The sequence below is a fragment of the Hypanus sabinus genome, chromosome 6 (assembly GCF_030144855.1).
Source record: "Hypanus sabinus isolate sHypSab1 chromosome 6, sHypSab1.hap1, whole genome shotgun sequence".
NCBI lineage: Eukaryota > Metazoa > Chordata > Chondrichthyes > Myliobatiformes > Dasyatidae > Hypanus > Hypanus sabinus.
The window spans coordinates 69,582,854-69,600,744 of record NC_082711.1 but is presented as its reverse complement, the minus strand read 5'-3'; the positions used below and the strand labels follow the sequence as shown (position 1 = coordinate 69,600,744).

Below are 17,891 nucleotides of genomic sequence, written 5' to 3'. Positions count from 1 at the left end.
TGCAGGTTCTTTTTTGGAGCTGTTGTAAGCCCCAGCAGGACCCACAGGAGATGATCATGCCAACACTCACTCGTCAGGGAAGCCCACAGAGCAGTGTTTAATGAGTGGTGAAACCGCTGGCATAGGCTATTGGACTGTGGGCGATACACTATGGTGTGACGTAGCCTAACACCAAGGTTCCGGGCCATCACAGCCCAGAGGTCTGATATTATTTGGGAACCGTGGTCAGAGGAAATATCAGATGGAGTGCCAAACCGAGCAATCCAGGTGTTGATGAACGCCTAAACCATGTCTGGGGCTGTTGTTGATGCAAGAATGACCACCGCTGGCCACCTGGTGGTGGTGTGGTCCTCCACAGTAAGGAGGTGCGTGAAACCACAGGAGGGGGAAAGAGGATCAACGAAGTCCACCTTGGCATAGTCAAACCATTGCTCCAGGCGAATGGTCTACTTCGGCACCTATTGTCTATTGTCTATTGACCTCAAAAGTTGCTAATGGCGCCTGGACATGCCAGTTAATTTTTGCCGACGGGCTGCAGTCCAATCTCACGCACCTAAGTCCACACAAGTTTAGTGCAATCTGTTTCTGTGAGGCCGCCTGGCCAGATGTCAGAGGCCATGTATGGAGTCGAAAACAGTCCGCCTCCAGTTTGCAGGCACTATGGGGTGAGGGTGACCGGTTGAGCCATCGCACAGGAAAGCAACCCCACCTTCCCTGAACATGATGTCAGTCAACAGCAGGCCCATGACTGCTGTTCAGTAAGCCTGGACCTCTGAGTCAGTGGCTTGGTTGGCTGCCATCCCGGCATAGTCAACCCCTATGTGTATGGCCTCCACGACTGGCCATGAGAGGCAATCAGCCACAGCATTATTTTCTCCTTGACATATCGTATATCATTTGTGAATTCTGATATGTAGGTCAGTTGGCATTGCTGCCACGCAGACCAGCAGTCTGATATTTTTGGCCATCACATGCACAAAGATTTTGTGGTCAACAAATGCTAAGCAATGGCAATCCTCTGGAAGCAAAACAAAAATGGCGGACTGTGAGATGGAGACCAAGAACACGGTCAAATGTGCTGTACTTGCCTTTGAGTGGGCTGGAACTACCGAACAAAGAAGGCGAGCGGCTACCACGTACCTCTGATTATCCGTTCGTGCACACGACCCACAGCACAGTCTGAAGCATCAGTAGTAATGGCTATAGGTGCATTGTGGAGTGGATGCGCCAGTAAGGTCGTGTAGGAAAAAGCTTACACAGTGTCATCAAATGCTCTGGTCACATCCTCCGACCAGTCAAGCACAAGATGAGGGATATTGCCCTTAAGCACACACTACAGGAGAAGCACAAGTTCAGCAGCTCATGGAATGAAGCACTGATTGAACTTCACCATGCCCAATAATACCCGTTTTATTTAAGTAGAGCGGGGTGATGTGAAATCCATAATAGTGGCTACTTTTGATGGGAGGGGTTTTCAACCTTCTGCAGCAATGCAATGCTTAGAAAGTCAATGGGTGATGATCCAAACTGGCAATAATCAACCCCTGTTGGCTTAAGCGCTTGAGAAGTGTGTGGAGATGAGGTAAGTGTTCAGATTAAGACGCGCAGGTGACAAGTATGTCATCCAGGTAAAGAAAAAAGAAATTCCAAGTCTTTTAATACAGAATTCATCAGCTATTGGAAAGTCTGTACTGCATTTTTCAGTCCAAATGGCATGCACAGAATCTCAAAAAGGCCAAATGGAGTTATCACAGCTGTTTTGGGATTGTTTTCCAAGCACACAGGCACCTGATGGTAGACCCTACTAGATCAACCTTGGAAAAAATTAACTTTCCAGCTAAACATACTATAAAGTACTGGATGTGTGGACCCAGGTAACGATCAGGGGTGGTGGCCTCATTAAGGTGTCAGTAATCGCCAGAGGGTTGGCAACCACCATCAGACTTTGGGGACTATTTACCCGGCGTACAATGCCAAATATTTCCATGTTGGCAAACTTGGCCTTCACAGTTGCCAGCTTTTTTGTGTCCAGTTTATGTGAGCAGGAGTGAACTGGCAGGCCAGTTGTGGAAATGTGGTTCTCGATCCCATGTTTTGTGACTCATGGAGAATGTGGGTTTGGTGAGGTTTGGGAATTCGCCCAGCAGCCGAGTAAACTCACTTGTGGCAGTGCATGAGCTTGACAGAGTCTTTGGGGGTAAATTACTGGTGGAGAAGGGCGATGACCCAAAGTCCTTGACATCCACAAGCCAGCAGATCTTAAAATCAACTAACAGTCCTTGGGCACACAAGAAATCTGCACCAAGCAGATGTCTAGCCAATTTAGCCAGGATGAAGTCCCATGTGTAACGTCATCCACAGAAGCAGAGTAGGTCATGTCCTGTAGGTCTAGATCCTGCTGCTGTTAGTGGTCTCCGATGTGCCTTTTTATCAATAGGTGATGCTGGCTGCACACTCACTTGAACACCTGTGTCAGACAGGAAGCATCGCCCTGAAAGGGTGTCTATAGTGAACAGAAGACGAAGCTGGAACCCACGGTGTTCACAGACCTCTGATGTCCCAATGCTCTGCACTGTTGAAGCGGTACCGTTCTTACCAAAGTGAGCATGGTATAACAAAGGCCCAGTGTCATCTGTTTCGCAGGTGCAGGTGTCCTTGTGTTGGGGACCTTGCTGACCAGGTTTATTGAGGTAGAGAAAGGAGCAGGAATGGATGCATCGCTGCCTAGCTAAGTGTAGACTGTTTTACCGAGCTCCATACAGTCCTTCATGAGTGCATTAGCGAGGGCTATGCAAACTTGATCAGGCATTTGCTGCATGAAGAGTTCTTTAAAAATTAAACCAGGATGGTGATTTCTCAGGAGAGAGGTGTGGTCCATTAGCTCTGATGGCTTAGCATTGTCGAAGCTGGGCATGGAGAGCAACTGTTCGGCGTGCTCAGACTCCAATAGTCCAGAAGTCTGTAAAAGGTGAGTTTTTAGTGGTTGGTATTGTGATCTAGGAGACTTAACAGACTCGTAGCCATGGAATTACTGAGCAATGCTACCACGTAGAAATATTTGGTGTTGTCAGTGGAGACTTCTTACAGCGCGAATTGGGCCTCAGCTTGAACAAACCAAACGACGGCATTTTGCTCTCAAAATTCTGGCTGTTTCAAAGCGACTGCATTGGCCATGTTCAATAACTCCAGAATCGCCCGAGGACATCTGGGTCACCAATGTAGGTTTCCAGAAATAAAATGGCAGAAGCATTTTATGTTTAGAAAAAAATGTAGCAATTCATTTATAAAGCACCAAAAAACTGAACACAGTGCAGTAAAAGTCCTTTATGTAATTACCTCATCACATCAGACCAGCCCCTTAAAGTGAAACCCCAACCCAATGCCAGTGGTTGTGAGTTCTGTACGTTTCCACCGATTATATTACCCTACAAGGGTAATGCACTGGTACTTTGCTTTGTGCTTGGGGTGCATTTTCAAGATTCAAAGAAATTAATGCTAAAATGTGTCATAGCATTATACAGCAGAGAGATGCATTACTGACAGCACTACAGAGCTGGGAACCATATGCAGAATCCTGACGTCCCTGGTGTGGTTGATTCCACTGGTTTCTGAGCTCATCATGGTGTGACTCACTGTAGTGAACCATTGATACAATATGTAGTGGTTGCTGGGCAAGTTGGGGAGAGCACTGAGCGCTGAGGTGCAGGGTTCAGGACTACACTTTGGTGAGCATGGTCAGTGTCAACCATTACTGCAAGTAGTAACATCTGTTCCCACCTTAAGCATGTTACAATAGGAAATGTCCATGGTTTTGGAGAGCTGTGCAGTATGACAAAAAGAAGACTAGACAGCAACTTTCATTGCACCCTGTGAAAGTTGATGAGAAAGACCCAGAGAATTTCAGGTGCTCTGTCAATGTGTGGAGATGTCAGTCTCCAGCATCGGATTGGCACTTGCAGAGAGGCTGGGGCAGCACTAAGCTCAGCAGTCATGTATGTCTGCATGAATCACCCCAGCCTGTCTCCAGAAGAAGGCAGGGCTTTGCAGCAGGTTCATAGTATAGTAATCCACAGCCCCAGCAGATGCTTTCAGCGTTTAGGAAGATACTTAGGTGCGTATGTTCAGACACTAGGTCCTAGAGCACTATGATTTAAGTAGGTCTGGTGTGGGATTAACAGGCAGATGGTGGGAAGTTTCAGGGATGTGCTCAAAGCCATCTTGGTGAAATACAACATCTACATTATCCTCTGGGAACTCACGGCCTTGGATGCATGAACTGATGAAGGATCGTTCATCAGGAACACATAAAGCTCTGTGCAACAGATGGAAGGAGTTCACCATTTCCACAGCAATGCACAGTCTGCTGAAGAAGCAGTCTAACTGAATTGGCATGAGGAATCTTTGCTATCTTAGCATTCTAAGTTGTGATGGGATGCATTGTAGCAGGGATTGTAGTGCGTACTCTCTCTCACTGAGTAGTATGGCAAATATGTCCATGGTCTTCTGCTGCTGTAGGCCATCCATTTCAAAGTTTGACATGTTGTGCACAGCATAGTTATAATGTGTGGTTATTTGAATTACTGTCAGCTTGAACCAATCTGGGCATCCTCCTCTGGCCTCTCATTAACAGGGTGTTTTTGCCCACAGAACTGCTATTCTCTGAATGTTCCTTTTTGTTTTATGCACCATTCTCTGTAAACTAGAACAGCTGTGTGTGAAAATCCTAGGAAATGTATTTATCTACTTATTAGACCTATTCAATGATGGGGCACAGACCTATGAGAATCTAAGTAACCTTGATCTGTTTTACTATTTGGAAAAGTGAAAGATGGCCACATTCAAGCATGCGGAATTAGCCAGAGATTCCACCACTCCATTTGTGCATGTTACCTACAATCGCCACATACCCTTCCTCCTTGTCCGTGGGCTGGAATTTACAAATAGCTTCAAATCATCAACTCTTGTTGCTAGATTTGGAATAAAAATCAAAATTATCTGGAACAAGTTGGACTACACTGTGATACACTCGGAGTCCACTTTGAGGTACCGCCTGCACTTAATACAGTGGCCACTGAGTGTATCTGTGTATGTTAATGGTTTTCTGCTGCTGTCATCCATCCACTGCAAGGTTTGATGTGTTGTGCTTTCAGAGAAGCTCTTCTGCCACTGTTGTAGTGAGTGGTTATTTGTGTTACTATCACCTTCCTGTCACCTTGAACTAGTCTGGCCATTATCCCTCATAAACTAGGTAGTTTCACTCACAGAATTGCTGCTTACTAAATGTTTTTTTTTTGACACACCATTCTCTGTAAACTCTAGAAATGGTTCTGTGTGAAAATCCCAAGAGACCGGCAGTTCCTGAGCTACTCAAACCACCCTGTCTGGCACCAACAATCATTCCATGATCAAAGTCACTTAGGTCTCATTTCTTTCCCATCCTGATGTTCGGTCTGAACAACAATTGAATCGCTTGACTATGTCTCCACACTTTCATGCATTGAGTTGCGTCCAGATGATTGGCTGATTTGATATTTGTATTAAGCAGGTGTACTTAGGAAAGTGGCCACTGACTGTATACTGTGCATAATTGTTTTATCAGCAATGCATTGTAACATCTCTGTGCAACACTTATAAAACATAGTGATGTGGCATAAAGGTCTTGGACAAAACAAATGATTATCAAAATCCTACTGCATCTAAATCGTTATCCTTTATTTTAGCATTTCAAAAGGCCAACTGAAACAGAAGCTTTAATTGACAACTTGAGAACTATGACATGGTTTCAGTGCATGACTGGATTGCATGTAAGCAGCATAGGGTTAAGATAAGCAGCATAGGTTATTTTAAATGTTTTCAGTTTTCTAACTGCAAATAAACTACATTGAATTGAAGCTCGTTTACTGCATACTGAAAGCCATGCACAAGCAAGCAAGCACTTAATTTTTGACCTGTAGTATGCTAATAAATTCACTTTGATTAGTTGGCGTGAGTTTACAGTCTGGATTGCTTCCGTTATCATCTTTAAAATCCTTCGTTTTGTTTTATGAGAAAATGATCAGAGAGTTAACATCAGAAGATGAGTTGTAATGTTTTTGATGTTTTTCATTACAATTATTACAAACTGGTGAAAAGCAAGTGCTGGTTGCCAATTGTAAATTTGCCAAGAAAAATAACTACTCAAAGTGCAAAATAATTGGAGCAGCTGGTTCATAAAATGATAAGCTTGGAAATTTTTTTTAAAATTATGATGAACAATGACTATATCAGATTATTTTTATTTGAAATCTTTCAAAGGTCTCTGCCTTCCTTTTCTCACTGATGCAGATGTTCTATTTTGTCAAAGATGTTCAAAATTGTTCTTGGCTGCAGAAGAAATGAATGAGAGGAGATTTTTTTTAACAAAATGATTCAAAGCAAACAAGATATTTTGGAAAGGAAGAAATGCGGATGCTGGAAACTAGTTAAAAAGTAATGTTTTACAATAATTTTCAGCATTTGGTAGTGAACTTAGATACAAAGCAAGACATTGAGCACACAATATGAGGGATGATTGATAAGTTTGTCACCTAAGGTAGAAGGAGTCAATTTTAGAAAACCTAGCACATTTATTTTTCAACATAGTCTCCTCCTACATTTATACACTTAGTCCAGGGGTCATGGAGCATACGGATCTTGGACCTCCAGAAAGTGTCCACAGATGGGTGATTGACAAGTTTGTGGCCTAAGGTAGAAGGAGATGAGTTATACAGCTCTTGTTACATGCACATGCAGATCAACACTTTGAGTGATTATGTAGAAAGTTTGAAGTTAATAACTCATCTCCTTCTATCTTAGGTCACGAACTTATCAATCATCCATCTGTGGATACTTTCTGGAGGTCCAAGATCCGTAAGCTCCACGACCGTTGGACTAAGTGTGTAAATGCAGGAGGGAACTATGTTGAAAAATAAATGTGCTAGGTTTTCTAAAATTGACTCCTACCTTAGGCCACAAACATATCAATCACTCCTCGTATACACAATAATCTCCCACAGACGTCACAGCAGAAAATCTGGTTTTGCTGGCTGAATGATAAGAATCAGCCTGGACTCCAGGGATAACTTTGAGGGTCTTCTTTGAGATAGTTCAATGGGATCTTTATGTTGAATTGAATTGACTTTATTTCTTACATTCTTCACCTACGTGAGGAGTAAAAATCTTTGTTACGTCTCCATCTGAATGTGCAATGTGCAATCATAGTAATTTCTAATAAATAGAGCCATCAATGTAATATAGAGTACGCCCAAGTCAGCATGAGTTCATCAGTCTGATGGTCTGATGAAGCTGTCCCGGAGCCTGTTGGTCCTGGCTTTTATGTTGTGGTACCACTTCCCCGATGGTAGCAGCTGGAATAGGTTGTGGTTGGGATGACTTAGGTCCCCAATGATCCTACAGGCCCTTTTTACACACCTGTCCTTCTAATTGTCTTGAATCTTGGGACGTTCATAAGTACAGATGTGCTGGGCTGTCTGCACCACTCTCTGCAGAGTCCTGCGATTAAGGGAGGTACAGTTTCCATACCAGGCAGTGATGCAACCAATCAGGATGCTCTCAAATTGTGCCCCGGTAGGAAATTCTTATGATTTGGAGGCCCATACCAAACTTCCTCAACCGTCTGAGGTGAAAGAGACACTGTTGTGCCTTTTTCGCCACACACACAGCTGGTGTGTACTGACCACGTGAGGTCCTCGGTGATGTGGATGCCGAGGAACTTGAAGCTGTTTACCCTCTCAACACCAGATCCATTGATGTCAATAGGGGTTAGCCCATCTCCATTCCTCTTGTAGTCCACAACCTGCTTCTTTGTCTTTGCAACATTGAGGGAAAGGGTGTTTTCTTGACACCACTGTGTCAGATGACATCTTCCCTATAGGCCATCTCATTATTGCTTGAGGCCAATCAATGTAGTATCATCAGCAAATTTAATTAGCAGATAGAGCTGTGGGTGGCAAAACAGTCATGGGTATACAGGGAGTTAAGGAGGGGACTTAGTACGCAACTAAGAGGGGCTCCTGTATTGAGAGTCAGAGGGTTGGAAGTGAGGGAGCCCACTCTTACAACCTGCTGGTCATCTGACAGCAAGTCCAGGATCCAGCTACACAAGGCAGGGTCAATACCGAGGTCTCTGAGCTTCTTGTCGAGCCGGGATGGAACTATGGTGTCCAACTCAAAGAACAACTAGGAGATGGTACTTTTGGTGCAATGCCTCCAAATTAATTAATTCTGCTTTTTCTTTAAAATCTGATTTGAAAGAATAACTGGTCAGAGCTATATTATGGTAGATTTCTGCCACTGTGGACAAATCAATGTCTGAATTAGTATTTGCTGTAATCATCTACTCCAAACTAAAGGCAGAGAAACTGTTTGTGTGCTGGATACTGACACCTTTCAGTCTGGAGAGCACAGCCAGAGGTGAAAGCTTTGTTACAGTTTGGGTCTTGCTCTCATTTCCTCAAGTCCAGTGAGTTGCTGATGCTCCAGCTTCATAAAGCCAATAATGCCCTTTGCAATAATGAAGGACCCGCTGTGCAACAGGTTTAAAATGTGTGAGAAAACAAAGGAAAAAAACTGCTAACATGAGGAAATCTGCAGATGCTGGAAATTCAAGCAACACACACAAAATGCTGGTGGAACACAGCAGGCCAGGCAACATCTATAGGAGAAGCACTGTTGATGTTTCGGGCTGAGACCCTTCCTCGGGACTGCTTATTCTTTGACAACCATCAACAATCTTGTATGAAGCTCCTGCTTTGGTCTCTGCATTTAGAAGGGAATATGCTGGCATTCAGGGAGTTCATCTTAGACTCAATAGTTTGATTTCTGGGATGAGAGGCTCCCATCAAGTTCTTGCCAGGTTCTGAAGTCTGAGTTCTGTGCAGATAGAAGGTCTGGAAATCGATGCCCATTGGTCGAAGCCAAGTCTTTGATTCTCTACGAGTTTGCTGGGGAGGTTGAAGCCTGGTGTCTGCAGACCCGGACCCTTGTCTCCTGGATGCTGGAGGCCTGTCCTGGGGTTAAAGGATTGTGCATGTGATAGAGGATCAGGCCTTGCTTTTGTTGTTGTTTTGTTCCGTTTTCTGTTCGCCGTTGTTCTGCCGAGCATTGTGGGCATACTTCATTGGCACTGGAATATGTGGTGACACTTAACGACAGCTGCCAGTATACCTTCTGCTGTATTAGTTGTTACCACAAATGACTTATTTCACTGGATGTTTCATTGTTCATTTGACAAGTAATCTTGAATCATAAGTGGAAAGTTTAATCAATTGATCATTTAAACCCTAGGTGAGTAGTTCCTTTGCCGCAGATTGTGAATCTACAGAATTTTGTACATCAGAGGCTAAGGCTTTGAATATATTCAGGGCTGTGATAGATAAGGGAGTCACTTGTAATGGTGAACAGGCAGGAAGGTGGAGTACAGGACAATATGGGCAGGTTCTCAACCCCTCTGAGGCAGGCCATCAAACAATCTAGTATAAAATTACAACAAATTTTATTAACAAACAAGTTTTTTTAAAAAAAAACTTTGTAAGTAGAGAGGCAAGTCAGTTTTCAAATAGAATAGAGCTCTCGAGCTACCATCAAATCAAATAGAGTGCAGTGGTACTATCTTTAGCTTATGGCCCATTCAGTGCTAAAGTCTCAAAGCTGTCCACCACCGTGTGAAATGAAATGAATCAATGCAATGAAGTATGTTAGATGAAGCTGGTACATCAGTGCTTCAGGTTCACATGGAAATTTGAGACTAGCCATAGAAATACCACAGGTTCAAACTAAGCAAAAGGCTAAAGCAGTGGCTCACACTAAGATATACGTGGTCCTGCAATGTACCAAAATAGCAGTATAGGTAAAACACCTCACGCAGGTACACATGGTCACTAAAATAAATTGGCCAAGAGTATCAGCAATGCTGCCCACTCATCTACAGTAAACTCGACCCTGGCCCAAGGATGTGTGAACAGCAAGCTTCTTTAAGGCAACCTGGAGAGTATAGTCCTTTGCTATTTTCCTTTCAACTGGAAGCAACAGGCACTACCCAGCTACATCTAGATCAGATTAATCAGGTTCTTTTGAAATAGTTGGGCAAGAGTGACTTACTCTTGTTCTTGGTTTTGCTGAAAATCTGTGTAGATCTACTGTTTTTGTCTATTGTTTGGTATACTTGACTTAGGCAATTGTTTACCAAATTCTGTGTGTCTAATTGATCTAGCTGCCAAATTTCTGGTTGGCATTCAATCATTGTGAAGGTGGACTGTGGGGGCAATTAGGCACAAGACAGCTCATCCCAGAAAGTGTGAATTTTGAGCCCAAGGAAACAAGTCCTTAAGAATGATTTCTCCTCGGACATTCTCAACAACCAAAATGACGATCATAGTGAGAGGACGTAAAAAGGTTTGATGATTTCACTATTGATGACTTGCTTCTGCCCAAGAGAAAAACATCGTTAGTTTTTTTAAAAGCAACCGTGTCATTGTTGAATGGTTTGGAAATAAAGTTCAAAGTAAATTATTAACAACGTACATATATGTCACCAAATACAACCATGAGATTCTTTTTCTTGTGGGTATTCACAGTAAATAGAAGAAACACGATAGAATCAATGGAAGTCCACACCTAGCTGGATAGAAAATCAACAAGACAACAAGCTTAGCAAATGCAACAATAATAATAATAATAATTAATAAACAATAAACATCAAGGACCTGAGAGGAAGAGTCCTTGAAAGTGAAACCATGGGTTGTGGGAACAGTTCAATGATGAGCACTACTATTGTGGAATAGTGTCACTCCATTCATACATATTCTCATGACCATATCCAGATCTACAGAATTTACCAAGATCATTCCAAATAATGAATAAGAAAATGGAAAGCAAGTAACTCAGTGGAATGAATGGAAGGATGAAACAGCGTTTTAATATCCCCTGCTGAAATTTTTGCCTGTTAAGTGTATTTTTCAGTCAAATTATAAGGTTAAGGAGAGCTTATGTTTTTATAAGTATTCCCTTTAAATACTTCAGCCTGCTAACAATTTTGTTTAAAATTCAGAATTTGTGGCATTGTGGAAATGTCTAAACATTGAAAAATAAAATCAGGCAATCACAATTTTCTTAGCAGAAAGATGTAAATCTCCTTTAAGGCCCATCAGGATCCTGTTCTGCTGAATTCAAATACAATCACATGGGCATTGGGGGAAGGTATAAAACCTTTTCTAACCAGGCAATTTTGATGGCCAGACTTTTCCACATGGGATGAGGCTAATATATTAACATGGATTATGAACTAGTTGACAGTGCAGAAACAGGCTGTAAGAATAAACAGATTTTCTGAATGGTAGGCAGTGAATATTGGGTACAGTAAGTTCAGAGTTTGGGTGATAATCATAACATACATTAATGATTTAGGTGACAAAGCTAAATGTAATTGCTTCAAGGTTGTGGATGATAAGTGGGAATTGTGAAGAGGGTGCTGAGAGGCTCCAGTGTGCTTTAGGCACAACAAAATTGGTGTAGTTATGGAAAGTGAAGGAAGTTGTCAAAGGACAAGGCAGGACATAGATCACTTACGGATGTAGATGGAGAAATGGCAGATAGAGTTTAATTTGAGGTGATTGGGTGGTCAAGTGTAAAGGGAAAATATGCAGTTAATGGCAAGGAATCTTGGGATCCAACTCCATACTTCCCTGAACTTGGGTACGTAAGTAGATAGAGTTGCAAAAAAAGGTGAATGATGAAGACAAGTGTGCTAGTCTGAGCACTGAGTAAGAATTGGGAAGTCATGTTGCATGTGTATGAAAGCTTATATTGGCCACACTAAGTATCAGGTACAGTTCTGGCTGTCCCATTATAGGAAGGATGTAAAGGTTTTGAAGAGGGTGCAGAATCGAATTACCACAATTCTTGATTCCACGCCATTCCTCCTCCTTTTGATTCTATGTTCCAATTTCCTCTCCTAAAAGCTTTCAGAATCTTCAGCACTTTGTCACTTCCACCTATCACTCCCCAGTTTCTGGCACTATTCCAACTCTCCCGTGCACCATCTGCCTCTTATGCAGCCTCACTTGCTTTTGCTTCAGTCCTTCCCTCTTCTGTTCATTTGAAGGGTCTCAATTCAAAATGTTGATCATCTGTTTGACCCATTGAGTTCTTCCAGTGCTTTGTGTGTTGCTGGAGAGGAATTTTGCCTGTTATAGCTGAAGAATAGGAATGGTATGCAAAACTTTACCTTACTGAACGAGAGGGTTTACCAGTTCTGTTAAATGTGGTGCATTGTCAGAATGATGCTGGGTCACATTTTTACATTACATGTGCTTTTACAGCTTTTTAATATTGATTTGGTTTGGTGATGTGGCAGATGCTCTACTGGTTTTTAGTGTGTAGGAATTACCTAAAATATATATTTGAATTAAAAATAATCTTAAACTGTATATGTGACCATAAGTTGGGTCTGCTTTCTTCCTACGTGCCTTCCTATTTACATTTGAACTATTTATACACAGAAATCTCACCATAAGAACTGTAAAAGAATGTTTGACATACAGAGTATATCCATTATTTAACGTATGGAAATGTACCACCTTATTATCTCCAGACTTGCGGTAGCGTGAGGACAGTTGCTGGGTTCAAAATAAAAGAAAAACAGAACATTCAGGAATTGCACAGCTGCTTGTCAACAACTAAGGGAGGGGCAGATGTGTGCTTTTTAGTAAGTTTTCTTGTAAAATGCAGAATGAAAGATTCATCTGATCTTTTTATTTTGATGTGCAGAAGGCCCTATAATTACAGAAGTTCTTTTAAAATTCCCCAAATTTTTGGGGTATGTCTGTTAATTAAAATATTGAACATGAGATTTCAAATATCTTGGGGTCTACTGTTTACTGATATTTAACTTTCTTTTTATTAGGGTCTGTGAAGTTTTTCATGATGCCGGTTTCAACACATGCTTTACAACAGATGGCAATATATTTAGGGATAGTTTCTGGAGGAGGATGTGCAGTGATGTATTATCTTATGCAACGTAAGTAAAAAAAATGACCTGTTAAACCTATTTTGAAATTCACTGTCCTTCTTGTTTTGCTCTAAGTATCCTGTTTACAAATACTCTTCATTAAGTTGCACTATCCTCCACCCTATCTGAAAATAGACCTTAAAATCATGAGACATAGGAGCAGAATTAGGCTATTTGGTCCATAGAGTCTGCTCTGCCACTCTATCATGCCTGAGTTATTATCACTCTCACCTCCAATCTCCTGCCTTCCCCACGTAACCGTTGACATCCATACCAGTCAAGAACCTATTAATTTCTGCTTTAAATAAATACAATAACTTGGTCTCCACAGCTGTCTGTGGCAATGAATTACACAGATTCACTACTGTCTGGATAAAGAAGTTCCGGCATCTGGTCATAAACTCTCCCACTAGACACTCGCCGGCCACTCTGTCTAGGCTTTTCAGTATTCAGTAATCTCAGATCCCCCTCATTCTTATAAACTTCAGTGAGTGCAGGTCCAGAGCCATCAAAAGCTCGACTTACGCAAACCCTTTCATTTCCAGGATCATTCTCTATACCCTCTCAAATACCAGCACACCCTTTCTTAGATAAGGGGACTAAATACTCCGAGTGTGGTCTCCCCAACGGCTGATAAAAAGTCAGCGTTACTGTATATTCTTGCTTTTATATTCTAATCCTCGCAAAATGAATGCTGATGTTGCATTTGCCTTCCTTACCACTGACTCAACCTGCAAGTTAACCTTTAGGGAACCCTGCACAAGGACTCCCAAGTCCCTTTGGTCTGCTGATTTTTGAATTTTCTCCCCATTCAGAAAGTAATGTATGCCCTTCTTCCTTCTACCAAAGTGCCTGATCATACACTTCCCTATACAATATTCCGAATGCCACTTCTTTTCCCATTCTCCTAATCTGTCTAAGTCCTCCTGCAGAGTCCCTGTTCCCTCAACGTATCTGCCCCTCCACCCATTCTCATGTCGGCAGCAGACTTGGCCACAAAGCAATCAATTCTGTCATTCAAATCATTGGCATATAACGTGAAAAGGAGCTGTCCCAAAACAGACTCTTGCAGAACACCACTTGTCACCAGCAGACAACTAGTTAAAAGGCCCCCTTTATTCCCACTCTTTGCCTCCTCGGACTGGTCAGCCAATTTTCTATCCGTTCTAGTATCTTTCCTGTAATACCATGGGCTCTTACATTGTTTAGCACCCTGATGTGTGGCACCTTATCAAAGGCCTTTTGAAAGTCCAAGTAAACAACATCCCACGGCCTCTCCTTTGTTTATCCTGCTTGTTTTTCTTCAGAATTTCAACAGCTTTGTCACGCAAGATTTCCCCTTAAGGAAACTGTTGTTAAACATATATAACTAAGTTTGAAAATGTTTAGACTTTCTAGGAACTGAGTTTGTTTCGTACATGGGCTGTTATTCCTACAGTTGTTTTTTTCTCCGATGCTCGAGTTGGAAAAATGTTCTTGGCTGCAAACATTTGTTCTGTCATTGTTTTAATTGTTGCTTCCTGTTAAACCTTAGGATTTTTCCCGTTGAATAGTTTTGCGAGTTTCGTACTAAACAGCATGCCTGATTTGCTAAATGGTGTACCATGGAGTGATAAAATTTGAGGTTCATAGTCACAATTTGCCCAAATGTTTAATTACTGATCAGCTCTGTTGCCATGGTAATGTTGGAGGCTTTCCAACAGAGTAAATAAATGGGAAATTAATGTTCTTGAGTGCATCCTTGGATCACAGAGTACAAGACCACCAGTCTGTGGTTTAAGCACGTGATTGACTGAACATATCCTACTAATAGTTCATAGTCATGGGCCAAAATAATTTAACATTAAACCTTTATGCCATGGAATTTCTCTGATTTTCTTCACACACCATTTGCCCATCCCAGTTGTTTCACTCAGCTCTGTAATCTCAAACAATTCTCTGCTCATCTACAGCAGAGTCCTATGAGTGCAAGTACATGGTTCCTTGTAAGTTGCATTGGAAATAGACAAGGGTGGTGAAGGAGGCAAGCTGGCCTTCTTCAGGCAGAGCATTGAGTGTAGAAGGTGGATATTCTGTTGCAGTATATACTATTCATTGGTGAGGCCACATTTGGAATATGGTGATCAGTTTTGGTCGCATCTACAAGATGCGATCGGGCTGGAATGTCAGCAGGGAGATGTAAGAGGATGTTGCTGGGGCTCGAGGGGCTGACTAGTTGAGGGAGGTTGAACAGTTTAGCCTTTCTACTGAAGAGTAGGAGAATTAGGGATGATCTTATAGAGATAGATAAAATTATGAGGGGTGTAGATTAGATGAATTTGCACTTTGTTAATTAGTTTTGGGAAAACAAGAGCTCAAGAGCATGGTTTTAAGGTGAGAAGGGAGAGACTTGATAGGAATATGAGGGCTACTTTTGCCACCCAGAAGGCAGTCAGTATATGGAATGAACTGCTGGAGGAAGTGGTTGAGGCAGGTACATTACCAACATTTACTTAGACTTACAGGTGAGCTTGAAATAAATATATATAAAAGTAAAATTTGACGTCATGTGTGAATGTTAAGAAACATTTTTTAAACAAAGGTTGGCGGAAATCTAGAATTTGTCCCTTCAGAACGTGGCAAGTACTGGCTTAATTGGAATATTTAGAAAGTAAAATTATTGCTGTTTTCAGATAAGAAGTAACAAACTATAACTGCTCAGGGACAGAGGAAGTGGTTGAGGTTCTAAACATACTTTGCATTGGTATTAACTCAGGAGAAGGACATCAAGAATAACAAAATCAGGGAGGGGTTTGCTGATTTTCTGGAGCAGGTTGATAACAAAAAGGTGTTGAGTTTCTTGAACATTAAGATGGATAAGTTCCCAAGGACAGGAGGTTCTATCTCAGATGATTAAGAGAGGCAAGTGAGGAGATTGATGGGCATTTGCCAGAGATCTTTGCATCTCTTTAACTACAGGTGAGGTCCCAGATGACTGGAGAATGGCCAATGTTTTACTTCTATTTAAGGGCAACAGAGACAGACCAGGAAATTATAGACGAGTGAGTTTTGCAGCAGTGGTAGGAAAATTCTCTAACTGTATGCACTACATTGTTTTCTTTGTACTTGCCTGATATCACTCTCTATGGCATGATCTGTTTGAAAAGCATACAAAACAAAATCTTTTTTATTGTACTTGGTATGTGTGACAATAGCCAATTTCAAGATTGTTAGATAGGATCTAATGGCATCTGGAAAATCATAGATAATCAGTATGACTTTCTGTGTGGGTAGGTCATGTTTTACAAATCCGACCGTGATTTTTTTTAGAAGGTGACAAAGCAGGTGAAGGCAGCAGGAGGAACAAATGTGGTAGACATGGGCTTTGGTAAAGCTTTTCAATAACGTCCCACATATTATCCTGAAGGCTGAGGCACAAGGGGAATGGTAGATTGGATTCAAACTTGGATTGGCCATAGAAGACAGGGGTAACAGAGGGGTGTTATTTTGATAGGAGGTTTCCATCAAGATCAATGCTGGAGCCTCTACGGTGTATAAATAAATAATGTGAATGAAAATGTAGTTGGCTGATCACTAAGTGTAAAGAAGACGAAAAATAGTGAAGTTGTGCATAAAGGTTGTCAAAGGATACAAGATAAGTTAAAAACTTGGGCAGAAAAATAGCAGATAAACTTTAATTTGGAGCTCCTGCTCTTTGTGTGGTCAAATGTAAGAAGAAAATATACAATAAATGGCAGAACCTTAGGACCATAAATGTAGAGAGGGATCATGGACTGTGGCAAGTGGCACAGTCTGAAAGTGGCAAGATAAGCAGATGGGGTGCTAAAGATGTATAACATGCTTGACTATCAGTCAGGGAATTGAACAAAAGCTGGGAAGTCATGTTGCAACTGTATAAAACTTTGATTAGGCCACATATGAGAATATTGTGTGCAGTCTGGGCACTGCATTACAGGAAGAATATGGAGGCTTTGGAGAGGGCGCAAAATAAGTTTGAAATGTTGCCTGGACTGGAGGGTATTAGCTGTAAGGAGAAGTCAGACAAATATGAATGGTTTTCTATGGTGTGATGGAGGCTGAGGTGGCAACCTGATAGTAGCATACAAAATTATGAGGCATGGAATTTTTTTCCTAGGATAGAAATATCAAAAACTAAAGGGCCTAGAGTTAAACTGAGATAACAAAACTTTACAGGAGATATGCAGAATTTGAGGCAACTCATTTATAAAAACACTGATTGGTACATTATTGAAGATATGCTGTCAGGGGAAATGACAGAAACAGATCCAATACCCATGAGATAAGAAAAATTCCAAGAATAAGAGACGACCAAGTAGAAAACATTTATTCAAATACTGTAGTAAAAAGTTAACCAATAGAGGGAAAACCTACACGTACAAAAGCTGGATGAACTCAGCAGGTCGGGCAGCATCTGTTGAAATGAGCAGTCAACGTTTCGGAATGAGACCCTTTGCCAGTCCTGACGAAGGGTCTCAGACCGATATGTTGACTGCTCATTTCAACGGATGCTGCCCGATCTGCTGAGTTCATCCAGCTTTTGTACAAGTTAGGGGGAAAATCTTATTCACCTAATGCAGTACAAAGCTTGCAGAATTATACTTTGTATAGCCACTACTAGAGGCATATAAAGTCACTTATGTATTTAAAAACTACTTACAATAAGGCAGATATTTTAATTGTTAAACTTAAAAGAAAATGATAATTAAACAATCAGATCCAACACAGGAATACAGAAGCAGAACATTGTTTAAATGTTGTTGTAGAGAGAGATATTGCAATGCTCATGTCTGAAAAAGAGTTGCCATGCATGTACCTCAAGTTGTTA

General features: G+C 41.5%; 1 protein-coding gene across 2 annotated transcripts in view; it reads left to right on the top strand.

Moving 5' to 3' along the window:
* The window catches only part of LOC132395572 (cytochrome c oxidase assembly factor 1 homolog), an 84,726-nt gene that overhangs the window by 58,499 nt on the left and 8,336 nt on the right, over positions 1 to 17,891 (top strand). Inside the window, exons 1-2 of one of the 2 annotated variants that reach the window (XM_059972373.1) lie at positions 6,855 to 6,913; positions 12,941 to 13,054. In XM_059972373.1, coding sequence (XP_059828356.1) covers positions 12,958 to 13,054 — 97 coding nt within the window. In that variant the 5' untranslated portion in view covers positions 6,855 to 6,913; positions 12,941 to 12,957. Of the gene's footprint in view, positions 1 to 6,854; positions 6,914 to 12,940; positions 13,055 to 17,891 lie in introns of those variants that run through there. The other variant, XM_059972372.1, reaches the window with a different exon arrangement.